This window comes from Lethenteron reissneri, chromosome 17 (assembly GCF_015708825.2).
Source record: "Lethenteron reissneri isolate LAM-NWPU_2019-01 chromosome 17, ASM1570882v1, whole genome shotgun sequence".
NCBI lineage: Eukaryota > Metazoa > Chordata > Hyperoartia > Petromyzontiformes > Petromyzontidae > Lethenteron > Lethenteron reissneri.
In genome coordinates, this window is record NC_083795.1 from 5,919,392 (window position 1) to 5,938,747 (window position 19,356).

At 45.7% G+C, this 19,356-nt stretch overlaps 1 protein-coding gene across 1 annotated transcript; it reads right to left on the reverse strand.

Annotated features, from left to right (window-relative positions):
* Positions 1 to 129: 129 nt before the first annotated feature.
* On the reverse strand, positions 130 to 3,622 carry PAIP2B (poly(A) binding protein interacting protein 2B). Its single transcript, XM_061552983.1, has 3 exons — positions 3,269 to 3,622; positions 2,473 to 2,661; positions 130 to 1,743 (listed from the first exon to the last, which is right to left on the reverse strand). Exons 1-3 carry the CDS (start codon positions 3,620 to 3,622, stop codon positions 1,687 to 1,689), a joined length of 600 nt encoding a protein of 199 aa, XP_061408967.1. The 3' UTR covers positions 130 to 1,686.
* Positions 3,623 to 19,356: the final 15,734 nt, after the last annotated feature.

Here is a 19,356-nt window from a genome sequence, read left to right on the forward strand (position 1 = left end):
TTCATCAGTGGGCATAGCCAAATTGTTTAAAAACTAAATTGGAGGCACGGAGTTCTGCTATGAACATGAAAAACAATATTTGTAAAAGTAGCATTACAAATTTCAAAGGGGGCACGAGTCAACACTCCAGTTGTTTGGTGACGCCACCATTTATTACAAAGCTCAAACATGTTTACAAATTGCCAGAACAAGCAGCCAGATAAGGAGAAGTGTTGCGAGTAAACACTTAATGCTACCCTGGCTCTTTTTTTTGGGTAGAAAACCTACAGCAACTGAAGTATCCAGCCAACAATTTTATAGTCTGCTGAACAAAAACTAAATTTTGGTTTGCGGGAAAAAGAACTGGTACGTAGACGACAGGAACAAAAACTTTGCCAACCGTGCTGCGAGTTGGACACTTTTTTAAATAGTTTTTTTATTTTTACAATTTTAACTTTTTGAAATTTTTTTTGTATTTCGTTTCTTTTTTACACAAAGCCGCAGCAAAATTTCTTTGAAAAGTTTTAGTCTTTAAAGAAAAGCAAGGGCTTAAATCAAGAGCAGCAGTTTCCTGTCCTTGCAATTAAAGATATGCAATGGGTTCATATGTTAGTGTTCATTTTTTATTGACTGTTGTAAAATGCATCAGTCTTAAAAAGTAAAGATTGAGCACCACTAGTAGAAAAATTACCATTTCATTGGACAGGATGAATGACGAAAAGGTGTCAACACACCTTAGAGCCTGGTTGATTATTTTGTAAATGAGTTCATCTTTCCGAACCTATTTTTAAAAAAGCACCGCCATAAAAAAAACTGGAAATGCGTAAAAGAAATGCTTCTACATTCATTTGGCAGTTAGTGCAAAACCAATGCACAAGGGATATATATTTTTATTCCAGACAGGAAGTCAGGAAATACTGACCATGGCTTGAACATGCTTGCAAATACTGTTCCATGAATGCAGACTTAGAAATTGTTCAAAATTAACGTTGTAGCTCACTGCTGTTACATTAAAATCTAATCAGATGAGATGAATAGAAACATATCAAACTCCAAGTCGAGCTCCCTCACTGTGTTGTATTTAAATGCAAGTGCCAAATGCAAACCAATGTGTTCCTCCTCACAGATCTTGTGCATTTACAGATTATTTAGGCAGATTAGAAAAGAGGGTACGGGTTTGCTGAAGAGTAAATTGACACATTACTCAAAACTTGCTTGGAAAGTAGGAAACCACTGCTTCTTTAGACAAATATTTACAGATGTTTCAACACTGATCCAAGACCAGTTACTGTACAGTTGCCAGTATCAGTACCTTGTTACAGTGTTTGGTTTGGGGGGGGAAAACAAAAGGACAACTTAAACTCGGCAATTTGATGCACTTTTTTTCTTAATTGCAATCCTATGTCTCATGAAACATCTTAGAAACTTGCTCAAACAAGATTAACTTTGCACTTTTGCTTCAAGGCAAGCCAACGATAAATGTCCTAATTCCAAAATGCTGCACCTTTATGTCGCCAAATCCCGATGGACAAAATCAATCCAGGAGATGCACACCGTCACTAAACACTTTTTCATTTTACCTGCAGCTTCACGGTCAAACTTGGGTGCAAAGTCTGACAAGGCCCTGCCCTTCAGCCGAACCCAGTTTTGTCGGTCAAGAGCTTTCTAACATACTGGCCCCACATTCGCAACTGCCTTGAAAGCGTACTAGTACTTCATTCCTGGGACAAACTCCTTGGCATTGGGGTTCAGGCTGCTGGAAACCTGCAACAGGTAGACAGGAGACCGTGTCAGATCACTTGCACACATCTCAATTTAACTGGCTATAAACAAACTACTTGCGGTAACAAGGTGGGCACTTATACAAGCTATTCAGTTAAACATATGCAAAATGTTTTGAATTTGTGCATGTGAATGTTCATCCAGGAGATCCAGTGATATGGCATTTGGCAGAGGATAAGTTGACATTGCATACAAAAATGTTACAATTCCACCATCTGTTTTTCGTTATACGTTTAGCAACCTATTGCAGAATATTATATTTTCTTAGGTTTCAAATTCGTTAATTATTTATGTCTAGCCTCTGTTGACCTGCATAAATGTTTGAAAAGCAGCACCTCCATGAACTAATTCTCATCCACAAACGAAAATTCGCCCAAGCAATGACAACTTTTGCAACTTTTAACTGTACCAAATGTAAACAGACGTATCCAAATCACTCTACGCATGCTGTCACTTTAACAGCGTGCAATCACTTCCCTACCAATGACTGCCTCTTTGTGCTCAAATCGACCTTGTAAAAACAAACATCGGCTTGCACATTTCCACAAACCCACACTACAGCTTTGTGGCGAACGTGGCTGTTTGCGGTAGAGATCACAGACAAGCTCACGAGCTGAAAGCAGCAAGGCAATGTCAGATCACACGAGTGTGCGCAGGGCACTGCCACCCTCTCCTCCTTGCCCCCACCACCACCCAAGTCTGCATGCTCACCGGTTGCGCGGGGGCAGCAGAGCTGGCTGGCCCATCGCCCAGGCTCAGACCGTTGAGCTGCGCTGCTGCCTCAGCGGCCGCCTGGCGTGGAAGGTCACGTGACGGGATGAACCATTCACTCTCCTCCTCGTCCAGCATCTCCTGGAAGCAACGCTCCAGGAACTCCTCCTCCCACAGCTCCTGCTCTACCTGTGCGCACATGGGGAAAGTATGTTTACCTTCATTCATTGAGTTGTTGCAATCTTCTTGTATATGATTGGATCAATAGGAACCTGTATGTCTATGTCCAAATTTGTTAGCCAGCAAATGGCTTTAGTTGATATGTCATGGACTGCTTCAATGCCAGTTGAATTTTTCATAATTCAGTGGGTTCACTAGGTGGTAATGGTAATACAATTTTTGCACTTGTACAATCTTGGAAAAAAAATTGCGGAATAATTAACTTAAGGCGTGGAGCTCCTCTGCTGCAGGGAGTTTCATAAAGAAATATCCATCGTGTTTGGGCACATATCAGATGTTTACATCTACAGCCATTTTGTCAATGGACGTACAGCTAAGGGGATATTGGCCATACTTCAACGCTGGCCAGTGTCTGGTTAGTGAAGAGCAGGGGGAGCGCATCACAATTTTGATATTATAGCTCGTAAAAAAAAAATTTCTTTAAACTGACGGCCCCTTTCAATTTACACCATTGCATTTGCTTCAGCAGTGCGATTTCAGTCAAGATGCCTTTCTGGGTCTGCGCCTGTTTTTGCGCGCTCTAGGTGCACGTGCAGTACAGAACGGGCCCAAGCACCTGTCTGTTGTAATCCTCCTCGTTTTCCATCCACATGAAGTCGGCGAACGGGTTCTCGTCCCCAGGGCCCCCGCCGCCGTGCTGCTGCGGGTGCTGGAGGTGCATGTGGTGAGATGGTGGGATGTGCTGGAAGTGATGCAGATGCCCCGGGTAATTGTGGGGGTGGTGGTGGTGATGGTGTTGGTGGTGCGGGGGCATCGGCTGAGGCGGCATCTGCATCGGAGGGCCGTTCCTGCTACCGCTGCTGCCATTGTTTGTGGCACCCTGCTGCATGGCCGAACCAGGGACTGATGGGATGTTGCCCGGCGAAGGGGGGCCAGCGGAGGGGCGGCCGGAACCAGGAGTCTTCATCATCACACGCTCGCCACACCAAGCCTGCGGAGACAATGGAGTGGCAGCGCTCAATCAGTTGCGAGAAGAAATGAAGGTATGGCATTTGCAGTTTTATTTCACGACTAGTGTTTGTACGCATGTGTGTTGAACTTCTTTCACGCCGTACGTAGCCAACCGTTCTAATCGGAAGTGTGATTTTTTAATTTCAGAACAATATTAAAATAACTACGTTTTTATTGAATATTTTCAAACATCTATTCATTCATAGAATGTGTAATGGAACCTTTGGAGTGATTTAAAAAAAAAAGAGTAATTGTAATTAATTTAATCTTGTACATTTTTACTTTTAATTGAGTTATTCTACCTCATTTTATTTCTTTGTTAAATCTTAATGGAATCTCAATATTCTATGGACCTGAATTGTAATATTGTACAATACATTTGCCACTTGAATGAGGGCATCCCCACCCTTGTGCAGGTAGTGGGGGATTACTAGACCATACTTCACCACACTGGCAAGTGGAGAGCATATAACTTTAGTATAACTCCTACTTACCATGCAAGCCATCCAAAAGCCTACGGCAATCTGTTTGTGCATGATGGTCACTCATCCAAGCACTATCCAGGCTCACGCCCGCAAAGTGTCCAATATCTAATGAGATTTGGTGTATTCCAGGTGATTTGGTCATAGACTTTACAGATATAATCTTATCCAATAAAAGTGTAGCTTTGATACTTTTAACTAATGCTTAATATTATACTCACACATTAAATGTAAAAATGGTATATTGCACTAGCCCGGTTTAAACAGTATGTTCTAAGTAGACACACTAAGTAGACACACTATTTAAAATCTTGTTTGTGTCGCTATGGCACTGCAGTGCTAAGTGATACCTTAAGATTAAAAAAAGTTACGTTTGGCTCGAGTTGGCTACGTACGGCTCAAAAGTTCAAAATACATAGGCAAACATTAACCATTGCCAAATCAACGACTCTAACATTTATAGTCACCAACACCTACGTTAAAGCAGATGTATATTTTTTTTTTACACAATCATGCCCACCACGTAACCTGCAGTTTAGTTCAGCATGAAATTAATGTACAATAATATCAATAATAAAACATATTCCTCAGCATTGCATACCGACCTGTTAAAATGACCCTCCATATTTTCATTGAGCTGAAGGGTTGCCTTTTATAGTCCCAATGGCATTGAGATCATTTGTTAAAAATACCGCCACCGCCTCTGCTTGCACACCTGCTCCAGACTGCAGCCGCGTGTAAAATTACCGAGGCAACATACGAACATATACCCCGCCCCCAACGCGCACGCGCGCTAACAGGCAGCAGAGAGAACAGTTTCACCCTGACAGGCGCGCTACGGTGACAAGATCTGAACTACCTCGCCTGGTGTACAGGAGGTCATAGGTTCGATCCGGACGCTGACGCTTGTATATTTGGAATTTGCATGTTCTCCCCCGTGGTCGAGCGGATTTTTCTCCGGCTCCTCCGGTTTTTCCACTCCACATTTAGAAACATGCGGTTCTGAGTATTTGGCTGCTAAAAATGTCCACATAAGCCACTTCTTCTTTGAGATATAATTTGTGGCCAGGTCGCTTTTGGAAAAAAGCTATATAGCAGTGGGCCTTACCTGGTTAAATATATTTTTTTTAATGTTTGATTTATAGGTGCCACATTTTGTGCCAGGGTGCGGCCTCGTTGAAAACTCTGCCCCCCTTAGGAAAGGAGTTGTTTTGTTAAAAGGTCTCCCAGCATTACATAAACACTACACGTGTATTTATCACTTGATACGTTTCAGCGTAGGGTGGGGGGGTAGTGGTTAGTGCACTAAGCGATGAACCCAGGCGACATGAATTTAATGTATGAGACAGCCAACACCAGCGATGGAGAGTGATATCCGACCTATTCATGGGCACCCCGGCCCACCAACCCACACTGACCATCGTGAACATGGTCAAACTATCATGACTAAAGGTTGTGATAAAGCCTTCATCCAACATTTGATTGATTACAGGCTGTACATTATACACCATTTACAGCCTAACATTAATCGGCAGCCACTGTTGTTTACACAACCATATGGCCTGCAGCACCTCGGGACCACAACTCCCTCCTCCCTGGTTTCACGCCTGCTCCCCAACATGCTCTTGCTGCCAACCGATGTGGACACAACCCACACACGGGTAGGAGCGGCTGGACGTTTTAAACAAGAAATTTGACCCACAAGAAGGAAAAGCATAAACTTTTCCCGCTCCAAAAGCCAAACGCTCTCTGCATTGGTAGACTTATGAACAGATTTCGATGTCTATGAAATAACAGATTCGCCGCATTGTGAAGACAACTACAACCATTAAACGTTTGCCAGCGTATAAATCTGGTCCAAAGCGTCTTCAATTATGTTAAGTGCCGGTGTCAGCCAGTAGCAGAAACTCCACATTCCCAAGATGAGGGCACGGTCCCCAGAGGACGAACAATGAATTCGAATGATTTAACTGCCACGTGCAAAGTCTAACATACCTGATAAGTGATTATGGTAATGGACATGCGTTGACAATTATCATTACCACGAATTAGTATAATTATTGTCACACATGCCCAATAATTCCTATTTTCGCTTCAATGCATGGCAAACATTAATGGACGGTTTACAAAAACGGCGGGCGCATTTTTTTGCGCGGAAAAAAGAAAGATATCCGAGTCTGGTGGACTTGAACAGAGGCTGAAATCGCCTGCACGGATCAGTTTGAATACCCTGTGAGCCAATAAGCTCTTATTGGGCAATGGGATTCCAGACTCTGAGGGCAGCAGAGGAAAATGAGCGACCTCCTACTCATCTCTGGTTGACGGGAGGAGCGATAAAAGTTCATGATTTCGACAGCTACGACTGCGAAAAAGAGCATGCTAGTTGGCGATTAGTGTAAATATTTCAGTCATATTAACAAGTTGTATCAACGGCAGGCGTGGTAAACACGATGCGTGTGTGAACGAGAAAGTCATGCTAATACTCTAAAAGCCAAACCGTTCAGACAATTACGCCGAGTGGCAATGCGTGTTAGTGATTAACACACAGAGTGGGCCTAGCGGTGTGGGGGTTGGCAAGCACGATGGCAACGAGCAAGTCTCACTTTCACCGCGGTCAACCAGTGCCCCCGTGAATGCCGGTGTACACGCCAATCGCTGCGACGTTTCGTGCCGACGCCGAGTCGTAAACTCGCGCCAGCATTTCCACAATTGACCCCCCCATCCCGCACGTGCAAAGCCCCGATTTTACAGGCCCCGCCACCTGTCACTCGCTCGCTCGCTCGACCTCTCTCGCTCTCTCAACGCTTGTTACCACGCTCTTCACGAGACGGCCACACGGCGCTCGACCCCAACGCGCGACGAACACAACTCGACGAAACAGCAGCGACCAACAAACAAACAAAAAAAACTCTTCCAAGTGCTGCAATGCAATGGGGCTCGCCTGAACGAGGCGCTCCCGCAAGGCCGCACCCCACCAACACCCCCCGTTGTTTACACGCTGGCTGGCGGCGGGGGGGGGGTGGTAGCTCTCGAGCGGCGCGCGGGCCTTCCTACCGATTGCAGAGGGCGGCGAGCGCAGGGCGAGCCCGAGGAGCGAGCGAGCGAGGCGATGTCTGCGTTCCCGAGGCCGAGTGCCGGCGCTGCTCGCGTCTCGGGTGGCGGTGGTGGCGGTGGCTTTGGCTGTGCGTGGCGAGGCCTTTAGGGTCGCTACGGCGCATGCGCGGCTCGCGAGGCGTGACGTCACGCTGGGAGGCTTGTCGAAGGCGGCGCGCTGCGATTGGGTGGAAGCGTGGCACGTGACGGGCACGACGCCCTACCCCCCACTACCCCCACCACCCCACCACCCCCACCCCCACCTCGGCTGGAGACCTTCAGAGGGAGGTTTATCCGTGTTGGGAAATGCAAAAGCGGGGTTGCAAAGTCCCATTGGGTGGTTGAGGGGGGGGGTTGGGGAGCGCGGGTTTATCCGTGGTGCGAAATCTAAATGCGAGTGGGAAGTGGTCACGTGGACAGAGTAGAGCGTTCGTTAAGAATCGATTATTATTAATTCTTGCACAGGGGATGGTTATGACTTAAGCTCATTTGTATGTCAGAATCAGGATATGTATTTCGACTGGAGGAATCCGATGATCCGTAAAGCTCTTTGTTCATTGATGTCCTGTAGGAGCGGGTCAGAACGTTACAACAATACACAGTACAAGAAACTCGATAGGAGTGCACATTCGCAAAACACTAAAGAAGCATGCTTGTTTGATACATATATATCCTGTGTTTATAGCTCTAGTTTTCTCATGACGTGTCAAGGACATCTAAACTACCTTTCATAATCAACGATTTTGGGTTTAGATCGCGTTATTTATAAATGTGTCGTAACCCTCCACCACCCGACACGGCCAATCAGTCAAAAAGTGTCACGTTGACAAAAGACAAATAGTTCACTGCTTTAGCCCACCGGTGTGTTGAAGCGTGAAACCACAACATTTACAATTTGAGTACGACGTTTCGCTGGTAATTGCATCCAGCATCATCGGGCAATTCGCCAGAATGGTGAGGCTCTGCTGTGTCTCCCGTTCTTATATAGAGCAGAGCCTCACCATTCTGGCCAATTGCCCGATGATGCTGGATGCAATTACCAGCGAAACGTCGTACTCAAATTGTAAATTGTTGTGGTTTCACGCTTCAACACACCGGTGGGCTAAAGCAGTGAACTATTTGTCTTTTGTCAACGTGACACTTTTTTACTGATTGGCCGTGTCGGGTGGTGGAGGGTTACGACACATTTAGAAATAACGCGAGCTAAACCCAAAAACGTTGATTATGAATAATATTGGTCGCGAAAGCTTACGTGTTAAACTAAACTACCTTTCTATAATTGTTTTTTATTTATTTGGTACTGTGCGTAATACATTTAATGTTTTGACTATCACGTCGCTGTCAAATAATCCCTTTTTTTAGAGATACAGAGTGAAGCTCTGGAGATTAACGTGACATTTAAAATACCCCGTGAATCTAAAGTTGTCCACGACGAACTGGGATCGATTTCACGAGTGAAGGAGGTTGGGATTCAGGGTCAACGACTGCAAGGTCACGGAGAGAGCGCTTGCGAGTTAAGTGCCTCCTTGAATCAGGAGCATTCGTGAGAACATACAGGAATGGCTATGAGCTAAGAGTAAAACTAACGATAACATCTAAATGTCAGGAGCAAATTACTTGAATTGTTATACGCGATAAAAAAAAAAGACGTGTGTAAAATTGTTATATCGATGTGTGTAACACGCGCTATGAATGAATAAAAATGTGCATTTAACAGTGGAAACAATTTATCATACGTCAGTGCTGTATGCAGAAGCTGTGCATTATGCAATATCCCACAAAGTTCGCAATCATGTTCGATTTGCGTTCTCTGTCTGCCATGGCCTTTAAAGAGCGACTATGAGTAACGTCACAATCTGCAGCAGTTGTCCGAACTGCTAAAGAGTGATCGCCGGTCAACTTTGCTTACTCAGCTTAATCGATTTCTGCAGATATTTCCGAGTTTTTTTTTTATTCCTCCCCGCACTGAGTTATTTGCACCGAATACATTGGTGGCGGCGGGACGAGCGGTGGCGCAGCGGTTAGCGCAGTGGTCACAACTGCCCTATGAACCCTGCGAGTTCGGTTTGATTCCCGGCTATGGATGACACCATTGTGGTGAGTGCTATCTGAACCGATCCTTGAAAACTAATTTCTTTAGAACTGCTTCTTGTTGTATTTCGTTTGTTGTCCTTAACACGCACCTCCAATTAGCACCGTTTGCTGTACACGGTGCGAAAGAAGTTCAAGATACATACTATCCGAGGCCACCCATTCACCAACGCGCACTGCCCAGCTTAATCAAGCATGGTCTGACAACCCCCAAGATCGAAACTCATGGAGATACCTTTATCCAGCAGTAGCTTGACACAAGGACGGAAAGTATTGATTATTTATCGTTACTCACTTTAGACTTTTACCGGTTCGAAATGTAAACAACATTTAATGTTATTAACTCGTAACTAATGTCCCGTCATAGCAGTGTGGAATTTCCACTGAGTCGTGGCTCGAAATAAGAGATGCTGCACTCGTTTGAGCAGGAAACCGCATAGTTACTAATCGATAGTGGGATTTAATAGATACCAATGTGATGATTGCGACTGGACATTGTGAAAAACTGCTGGATATTTGTACAAAAAAAGCTTTATAGCTCATCGTATTCATCCAGAAACAAGTAATTCTGATTCTGTTACAGCCCGCGATGACACTCACATCCGCCAGGTGGCAGCATTCATCAATTAAATTATCATTACCATGTAAATCTGCGCAGGCTACATCAATATCAAAATCAGAATACTGTGTATTTATACGGGCAGAATCCGATGAGATATGAAGCTCATTTTCACAGATGTCCAGTAGGGGCGGGTCACAACGTCAAAACAAGGAACAATAAAAACTATTGTAGTGCAAAGTATATGAAAGGTATCATCAAAGTATAGAACATATCAGTCATGATCTATCCACTGCTCGACGAATGATTCACGTCGCCACCATCTCTCACGGTCCTGAGACGCAATAGTCCATGGAGCTGCTGTGCACGAGCTGACCCCATGGCTTCATCTCCACAATCGACGTGCTCTCCGCTGAGTTCCCTCATTTGACTGCCGCTCCGTTGTGCATCTCTACCACCGACCATCAGATTTCACCGTGTGGCGTCTCCTACCCAAGGCTACTTTTCTTACCCGCAATGAATACTGTATAAACCCCGTGGTCTTAAATTTCGATTTAAAGCTTTCGTGACTGCAGGGATTAATCTTCTTGGTTCTTTCGGTAAAGTCACGTAGAAGGGAGATAATAAAATAATAAAAATAAAACATAATAAAATAATACAATTCTCACGACGTGTCGGCCACAACGCAAGCAGCCGTCCTCAGGTGAAGAACAGGTCTGTCGACAGAACTGTTCTTCACCCGTAGTCTTCATTGCAAGGCCCACGGGCTACTGGCGGCCGCTGGTGGACTTTTGTGCGCTTCCTGACATTCCCCCCCTCCACCCTTCAATACACAAATGTGGAAACACCCCCATCATGTTGTCAAACCCAATGGTGTCAAATGTGTGGCGGCCCTCACACTGGTGATGTCTTATCGGCGAAAGTGGCCCCCCTCTGAAAATGTGTGAAGAACACTGGTGTAAGCAGTCGCAGAATAATTGGCAAATGTATTTCCCAAGCCTCAAACATCTTTGTGAATGATAATTGGTTCTTTACCCTTCTATCTGGCAACAAAAAGGTGTCAGTTTTGTTGCCAGATAGAAGGGTAAAGAACCAATTATCATATTTTTACTGGCAAATGAGGTCCCCATAGTGTAGATCTTTGTGAATGATCAATTATTTTTATTTTTCTCAGTTACTACATACTTTGTATATTGTTTTATGTGCTCCTTTTGCTGATTTTCCCCCTTCTTTTTTCATCAGTTACTAACGGCAAAAAAGATGACAAAGAAAAGAATCAGGCATCACCACCAATTAAACCAACCGCAGTAAAAATGTGTCGAATATGCAGGTGTATTGAAGACAAACTATCCGTTAGCAAGAGTGTTAAAAGCTGTAAAAGTGTTGCGAACGAGCACCCACCCATAAAACCATTGAGAAAATAACTGAATAAAAGAAAACAAGTTTGAAATCAAACTCACAATTGCGAAATTCATCGGGCGCTATTGTAAAAGGCAAAGTTAGCAAACAAAAGCCAACACAAGAGGACGCTGCTTCGGGTACTCAACAGAGGTCAACGTTCTAATAATGCTCGTGGTGCCGTGCGCCGACTGCAATTCACTCGTCTGTCAATAGTCGTGTCTATATGCAGACGGGCTGTGGGGATGATTCCAACCGACCCAACGCGTCGGGTAATACGTCGATCGTGGAGTTGGAGCGATAAAATGAGCCCGTGTGCACGTGGATTATTGCACCGCGAGATCGTGGATTTATCATGACTGATGATACGTGTTTGAATAACGACCATCATAATATGTGGTATATATCGTTGAAAATTCAGTCAAATTACTATACCACAGGGTTGCTGTGTGTTGTTACAAGTTCGCCGTACCTCTTTCTAGTTTGACCAGGTTGTGGGGTGCCTTCAGACAAATATCCATCGAATAGTTTTCCTTCCACGTGTTCATTACCCACTGTCAGTTTTCAAATGTGGCCTGCAGATGGCAGCATCACATCTGCGAACCAGCAGCAGCAGCGAACGCGCGCGCGCGTGCGTCTTTGTGCTCGCCTCGCATCAATCCAATTTCCCTGCCCCCTTTTTCAACACGGACAGACAGACGGGCACACGAGCAGCGCGGGTTACTGTGGCCGCGTGAGCCAAGCCTCATCAAAGCCGTCTCGAAATCCTGCTTGGGGGGGGGGGGTGTTACCCTCCTCCATCTAACCTCCTTCCCCCGACCTCCTCCGCCCTTCCTTTTTAGGGTCACCGTGTGTTCGTGGCGTGCGTGAGACGAGTCCGTGCGTGTGTTCGCCAGAGTGCAGGTAAACGCCAGGTGATTGTGTTTTACCTTTCTCGGAGTTGACTCTTACTGAGCGACGGTGTCCACTCGAGGAGGTCTTCATTCAACAGTTGAGCGAGCATGGCTGTTTGCTAATGATGACGATGCTGGTGAGGTTTTCGCTGTGTTAGAACGGACAAAAGAATGCTGCTGTGTCGGGTGGGCTTCGGGTGTATGTTTACTGTCGGTAATAAGAGAAAACTTGGGAACGGTGGACATGGATGATGGCATATTTGCGAATGTATGTGGTGCGTATTTTGAATTTATTCCGCACCGTACGTAACTAACCGTGATAATCGGAGGTGCGTGAGTAAATATTTGTAGTTCGGTCGACGATGTGATCATGTTCATGATAATAATACTATTGCTCGAGAAGCAGAAGTAGTAGTAATAACAGGGTGAGTTGGATCGTCATCGTAATGGGTGAGTGTGGAAGACGAGTGGTGAGTTGATCTTCGGGAAAGACTCGCAAGAGACGCAATGTGGAAGTCTATATAGTAGACACGACAGTATAGAACGTTAGATGTATTATATGTCGTGTATATACTTCACAGATTCTGCTTTTGGAGCAAATGTAGTTAACGTTGATATGCATGTTGTTAAAAGCTGTAAAAATGTAATGCCAAAACATTTTAAATATGAAAAAGGCTATAAATTGTTCTTATTTGCTCGAACAAATATGCGGTTTAAAAAAATGCAATATATGCGTTTAATTTAACGTAAAAATTTTAATTGTTTAGCTTCAAGAAGCAACAAAGAATTAATTATTGTAAGAATATTCTTGGTTCTTTCGGTAAAGTCACGTAAATAGAAAACAAAAAAGGTAACATTTACAAAAAATGACCTAAACATTTTATAACATGCGTTTATATTTACTCGTACCTTCACAAAATTATAACAGATTTGACTACAATATGCTAAAATATTGTCTAAATGTAAAATATTATAACACGTAAGGACAAAAATAGCAAGGTATCATCAGAACGGTATTTTTAAAAAAGTAATGTTTTAAGCAATAGAAAGATGCACTATTCGGTTCATTTTAAAACGTTTTTATTATTAAAAATAACAATTTGACATCGACTGGCCATATTTTTTTTGATTAACCTCTTAACCATACTTCACCGCGCTGGTCAATGCGGTGTGGGTGTGAGGGGACAACCAAAGAACAGGTTCGGATATGACTCTTAACACAAGTGCGTTCCTAGACACGCGATCACATGCATGCCACGCGTGATCATACGAATCGGCGTTCACAATCGACGTTAACAATCGACGCATCCTTCCACCCAATCCACCATCTCAATCACTCGTCACGTTTCCCTTCCCTACAGACAATCCTTAACGACGTGTTCTACGGGAACCGCGCAATTATTTAAAGGCAATCATATAGTCGAGTCCGTTATTATTATTCATCTACAACAGCTTAAGCTGACATCAATATCGCCGCATTAGACGTTGTATTAAAATCGATAGACGAGGAAATTATTACAGGGAAAAAAGCCATTGCGAGAGATAATTAAAATGCAAGGAAATTACTATTGTGATTGCTCTCTACTGTCGCCATAAAGACAAAATCCTTTTGTCAATACACACGGCTGCATGAAGTCCTCCCCCACGCCGTGCTGGTCATGGGGGTTGTTGTATGGCCATACTTCACCACGCTGGTCAGTTGCCGGTTTGTGAAGTGGAGGGATGTGGGTGGGGGGGTGTTGGGAGCAGGACGAGTTCTGATGTCACTCGCCACGGACGTGAGAGTCGTGGCTGGGAAGCGAACTCATGTGGGAGGGTTCACACGGCGGAGTGCGATATTCAATGTTCCGATGGTCGGCATGGGAATGCCATGGCAATACCATCGTAACGTCAAGGTAATGGTTACATCAAAATAGCTGTGCATAGTGTTGTAAGGGCGCATCGGGTAGAGATTCGCATCATCATCATCATCATCATCTCGCGAGGAAATGCATTAAGCCATTCTCATCATTGATTATCATGATCGGACAGTGGACACTTGATACGGCCCAATGCGGTCCACTCCCAAGCACGTTCGCCGATTTCATATTTATTTTACGAAACTCGTTGTTGTGTGGTTAATGTAACACGCTTATTACCAATCTGAAGCGACGCAGGAGGATGAGCGTGGATATCCCTTGGATGGGGGGTGACCACCAAGCACTGGAACTTGTCGCAAATAGCCGCCGAAAGACGGATTACGCAAAGAGGCGTTGGTCAGCGGAAGGGGGGCGAAAGAAAACCAAACCCTGGACTGTGATTCTATGCTCCCATGTGGTCTGCGCTGCTCGCATTCAGCGACCCGAAACGGACCAGCGTGGTGAAGTATGGTCATTAATCCGCCCCGACCCGCAAAAGCTCTCGTAACAGCAGTGGAGAGACATCGACAAATATGTTGCATTATCAACCAGCAGCAACCACGCGTCCTTTGGAGACATAGTTATGTCTACATATTCATTTCCCAAAGTTTCGTCCTAAACTATTGTATATATGTGCAATCTCCTCTTAATAGATAGATATATATGACGTCGTAATTATTGCAGCCTGCGTTTTGTTTAATATCGTATAAGACCGTTTTGGGGGGTTGCGAGTGGGAAGCGAAGGGCGGGGTCCGGTGCCTTGTAAAAATGTTTTGTACATTGTTTAACATTTATTGTTAAAGCCTATGCTGTAATGTTTTCATTTATTTAACGATTACGCAATTACTTAATAGCATGCAGTGCAGAATACAATGGATGTTGGTGGCAACAGTTATTTCACGATAGCCCACGTGATCACTCCTGAATACAATAAAAAAATCCTTGATGAATCACCTTGCGTGTTGCATCGTTGTATCCGTATACCATATCAGTGCCCGATTGTAATTACATTGATTCTATTGTCATTACTACTGGTTTCATTACGACAGAAATCAGGTGTGATGTGTCGCGTTGTGCTGTTTGCTCTCACGTATCATATGCTCCGTCCCGATGTACGTGCGGGTTTCTAGTTCCGTAGCTCGACACTGCACGTTTTTGTAAATCGGTCACCCGGGCGAGCGAGCGTCTTGCAATCTAAAGGTTTGCGAATTCATATTCTCTCGTTGGGTCGATACAATTGGTACCACTTTATGTAAATGTGGAACTTCCACGACTGGCTTCGCAAGGCTGTAAACAGCAGATTGAACACAGCCTCAATGGTCACGTGAGCAGGAAATCACTTTTTTCATTTTCTTTCTAAAAAAACAATTGCTCCTTTATTTTTTCCTAAACTGTATACACGTAAACATGTACATTTTGTAAGTGTAAATAACATAGCGCTTTGAAGTATACAGAAAAAAAAACGTGACTCACAAGAATACTCGCGAATTGAAGACATCGTCGTGACCAGGAGTCGGCAACCCAAATTACAAGAAGAGCCATTTTTGTTCGAATTCGGTAAAAAAAACTCAATATTTCAAGAGCCGCAATGCACTGTGGTGGTGAATACGAGACGGTGAGTCCTTCATAAGTGACGGTCACGAAGCAGTCACTTAAAGAGCCGCAGGTTGACGACCCCTGGTCGTGACTGTCAACAAAAAGATCGCTGGGGCTTTGAGCGAGGAAACGTCATGGCCAAGAAGGGATGGCGAGATGAGCCACGGAGCTACAGTCAAAGGGAGGGGAACGCGCTCAAGACAACGAAGCTGGCGACCCTTTGGGGGAGCCTTTCATCCAGCTGCGGAGAGGTCATGGGTGGTGCTTACCACATGATAAACATTTTATACGGAAACCTTGCGTCACTAGCGGTTGGCACGAAAAACATCTTTGAAAATTATGTCCAGGTCGGCGAATGTATTCGTGGTTCCTGTCTTTACACGTGACCTAATACGTCCGATAATTTCTTGACTTGTACTCGATGTTTCTCTACCCCACACGCATCACTCGACCCTCTACACGCTGACAAAGACCACCCCGTATAGCTGTAAACAGACTGTTGGGGCAAGTGCTCTTTAGCGAGCATCTATGAAAGCCGGCACGGCCTACGAGGAGATGGGTGGCCAACACCACACCCTTCTGCCTTTGCCACAGTGCTTTATGTTTACACAACGCACCGAATACTGATTATTAAGGCTGCCTCGACCTAGGGAAGGCGCAGGAACGGTTCAAATATTCGCCACTCAACTCGGGTAGCCATGTTCGTAGCGCAGTGCACTCATCACTGCACTAGGGGCCATCCATTACGTACGTTGCGCATGGAGGAGGAGGTGGGGGTGGTTAACCCAAATGCGTACGCTTGCGTATGGGGGGGTCTACTGACAATGTACGTACGCATAGGAAACGGGGGGGGGGGGGTGAAGCCTCGATAACAATTTGTCTACATTGGCCTTCAAATGAGTTAGATAGTCCGACGGTGGACTATCTGTTTGCCTAAACACGTTAATAGTATTAATCCTTGATCGTTTCTGCGTGGATTAAATATCGGCCGTTCTATAAGATTCGGGGGGGGGGGGGGTGCGTCAAGCGTACGTACGGGAGGTGTAAAGAGTATGCGTGTGTACAGGGAGAGGGGGGAGGGGACAAGTTTCGACAGACTAATGCGTACCTACTCAATGGATGGCCACCGACTGCTCCCCACACACGCCTCCATGTGTAGTGATATGGAATGGGTCACAACGTAGCATAGCGTGGCTTGCTGGCAGAGAAGGGGATCTGCAGTTGCGGCAGCCCTGACTGTCAGCAGGTCACGTGATAAGTCAGAGAGAGGGACGTAGGGGCAAATGTGATAGAGGGGGGCACGTGAGGTCAGCCCGGGAACTCGCTAGTAGGTTCTAGAAGGGAACCGTGGCCGAGTGGGATCCCGTCGGGCTGCTGGAAGTCTTCGTCGCCGTCGTCACCATCTCGGCGTCGTCAGTCAGGCAGTCTGTAAGCTGTCCTGACTGGGAGCTGTAGTTACCTGTGTAACCTGTGAAGGCTGTTAATAGAGTGTCTTCTACTCCTAGTGTCTCTGAGTGCGTCACTACACATACATGCGTGCATATATATATATAACAGTGCATGCCTAGTGTATGATCTCGAAAGTAAGGTCAATTTGTTATCTTTACAAATATACACGAATGTTAAAAAATATAATCGATTATTAAGCACTATTTTATAGGATTGATCGGCTCAGATATCACTCGTCACTGATGTTAGCCGTGAGATTAGAAATTCAGGTGACCAGGTTCACCCAGAGCATTGCGCTAACTACGGCTGAAGCGCTGCTCCCCAGACCCATTCCATCACCAGCAGCGGCAGCAGCAATGATCTCTCCACTGCTGGACGAAGCTACCCAAGATGTGGTCCATCTCGCAAAGGCCTTGAACGATGTAACAATCCACGCAGCCACTGCACACGAAGCTGATGTAATCGTGCCATCTACACGATGGACGTACTCTTAGATGTGTTCCATCCTCTGGCTTCCACTCTGCGGTTATTAGTCTCGATAGTCGCCCATCTCATCTCTTTAAAATTGCTTTTTGTGTTTGGTTTGTTGTCCTTCCCCTGCACCTCCGATTAGCACGGTTGGCTACTACGGACGGTACGAAAGAAGTTCTACATCCAGTTCATACATCATCCCTGCTTAGAGACGTGTCCTGTCCAAGGCCAATTTTCAGAATTCACGATTATATCTCTGACTTGAATACTCACGTCCTCTTGTACGTATCTTCCTGTTTCTCGGTATATTTCCAAGCATGCACCTCTCCGCCCATTATCTAGATTTTAAACGGGTTAAAGTAATCATAGACGACACCTTAAAGGCAATTATACGTGTAAAAGACGCACACACAAATGAGTGTAGGCACGGCACATGTATGTTTGCAAAAACATAAATCATTCTTACAAATGCCCTGTACATAACCTTATTATGAACATAAATTGTCCCTGCCTTATAGCGCACAATGTGTAACTAATAAAAAAAAAACACACATTCTACATAACACATTTTTTTTTTAAACTGACATTTCATTTAATCATCTAAGACCATTAATCAGCCAACAGCTATTGTCCGCGTGCCCCTAGCGAGACGGGATGAATACATTCTGTCCGTTAATATATCAAATGGATGCGCTTTCTCGCCTTCCCCCTCCCCCCCCCCCCCCCCCCCCCACAGCATCACTTCAGCAACAACAAAACGGGGCCGGCGGTTTCAGGTGATGAAGATAGGGCGCGGAAGGCGCCAGGTCCAGTGTAGACCGTCGCCCCTCGCAGTAATCTGACCCCCCACGAAAATCTTTGTTTTCACGCCGGCCTGTGCGCACACCACACACCCCGTCCAATAGCTCCCCGCTCTTGGTTAACCCCCTGCGGTCTCCCAGCGCCCCCATCCCTTCCCTAACCCACCCCTTCCTTAACAGGGTCGAATGGACCCCCACCATCACAATCATCCACCCTCTCTTCCATCACCTCCCCGCAAACCCCAAGACCGCCACAGCCAGCCCCCACCACCGCCATCCCATCTCTTCCTCGTCTCGGCACGAGTATAGACACCGACATTCCGTCGCCAACCTTAAGTCGCTGGGCGGGTGCAGGGTTGCGCTCGCTGGGAGGAGCTGGGTGGGGGTCGTGATGAGGTTGGGAGGCGAGGTCGGAGATGGGGAGAGAGGCTCGTAGAGGAGGTTGGGTTGGTTGGGAACGGGTGCGAGTGTGAAGACGAAATATCGTTTCTATACATGCGGTGTGTAAAGAGGGGGGAATTCATCATCATCATCACCACCACCACCACCCTCATCATCATCATCATCCCTTCTTCGCCTTTCCTTCCCACATCCGGACTTGCAGGAGTCTAGTCCGTAGAAATGTCCGCTCACCCCGCGCCTCTCCTGCACACTCACGGAGCGGCGCCACGTCAAGTTACCCACGTGGCACAACAACACGCGTGGCACAACAACAACACGCGTGGCACAACAACAACACGCGTGGCACAGCAACAACACGCGTGGCACAGCAACAACACGCGTGGCACAGCAACAACACGCGTGGCACAGCAACAACACGCGTGGCACAGCAACAACACGCGTGGCACAGCAACAACACGCGTGGCACAGCAACAACACGCGTGGCACAGCAACAACACGCGTGGCACAGCAACAACACGCGTGGCACAGCAACAACACGCGTGGCACAACAACAACACGCGT

What these genes read in the sequence shown, in the direction of transcription:
- PAIP2B (XM_061552983.1), bottom strand. Translation starts at nt 3,622, where the DNA reads ATGATGAAGACTCCTGGTTCCGGCCGCCCCTCCGCTGGCCCCCCTTCG. An exon ending in AGGAGGATTACAACAGACAG is followed by an intron (nt 2,662 to 3,268) that starts GTGCTTGGGCCC and finishes ATGTGCGCACAG; the next exon opens with GTAGAGCAGGAGCTGTGGGA. An exon ending in CTGCTGCCCCCGCGCAACCG is followed by an intron (nt 1,744 to 2,472) that starts GTGAGCATGCAG and finishes TACCTGTTGCAG; the next exon opens with GTTTCCAGCAGCCTGAACCC.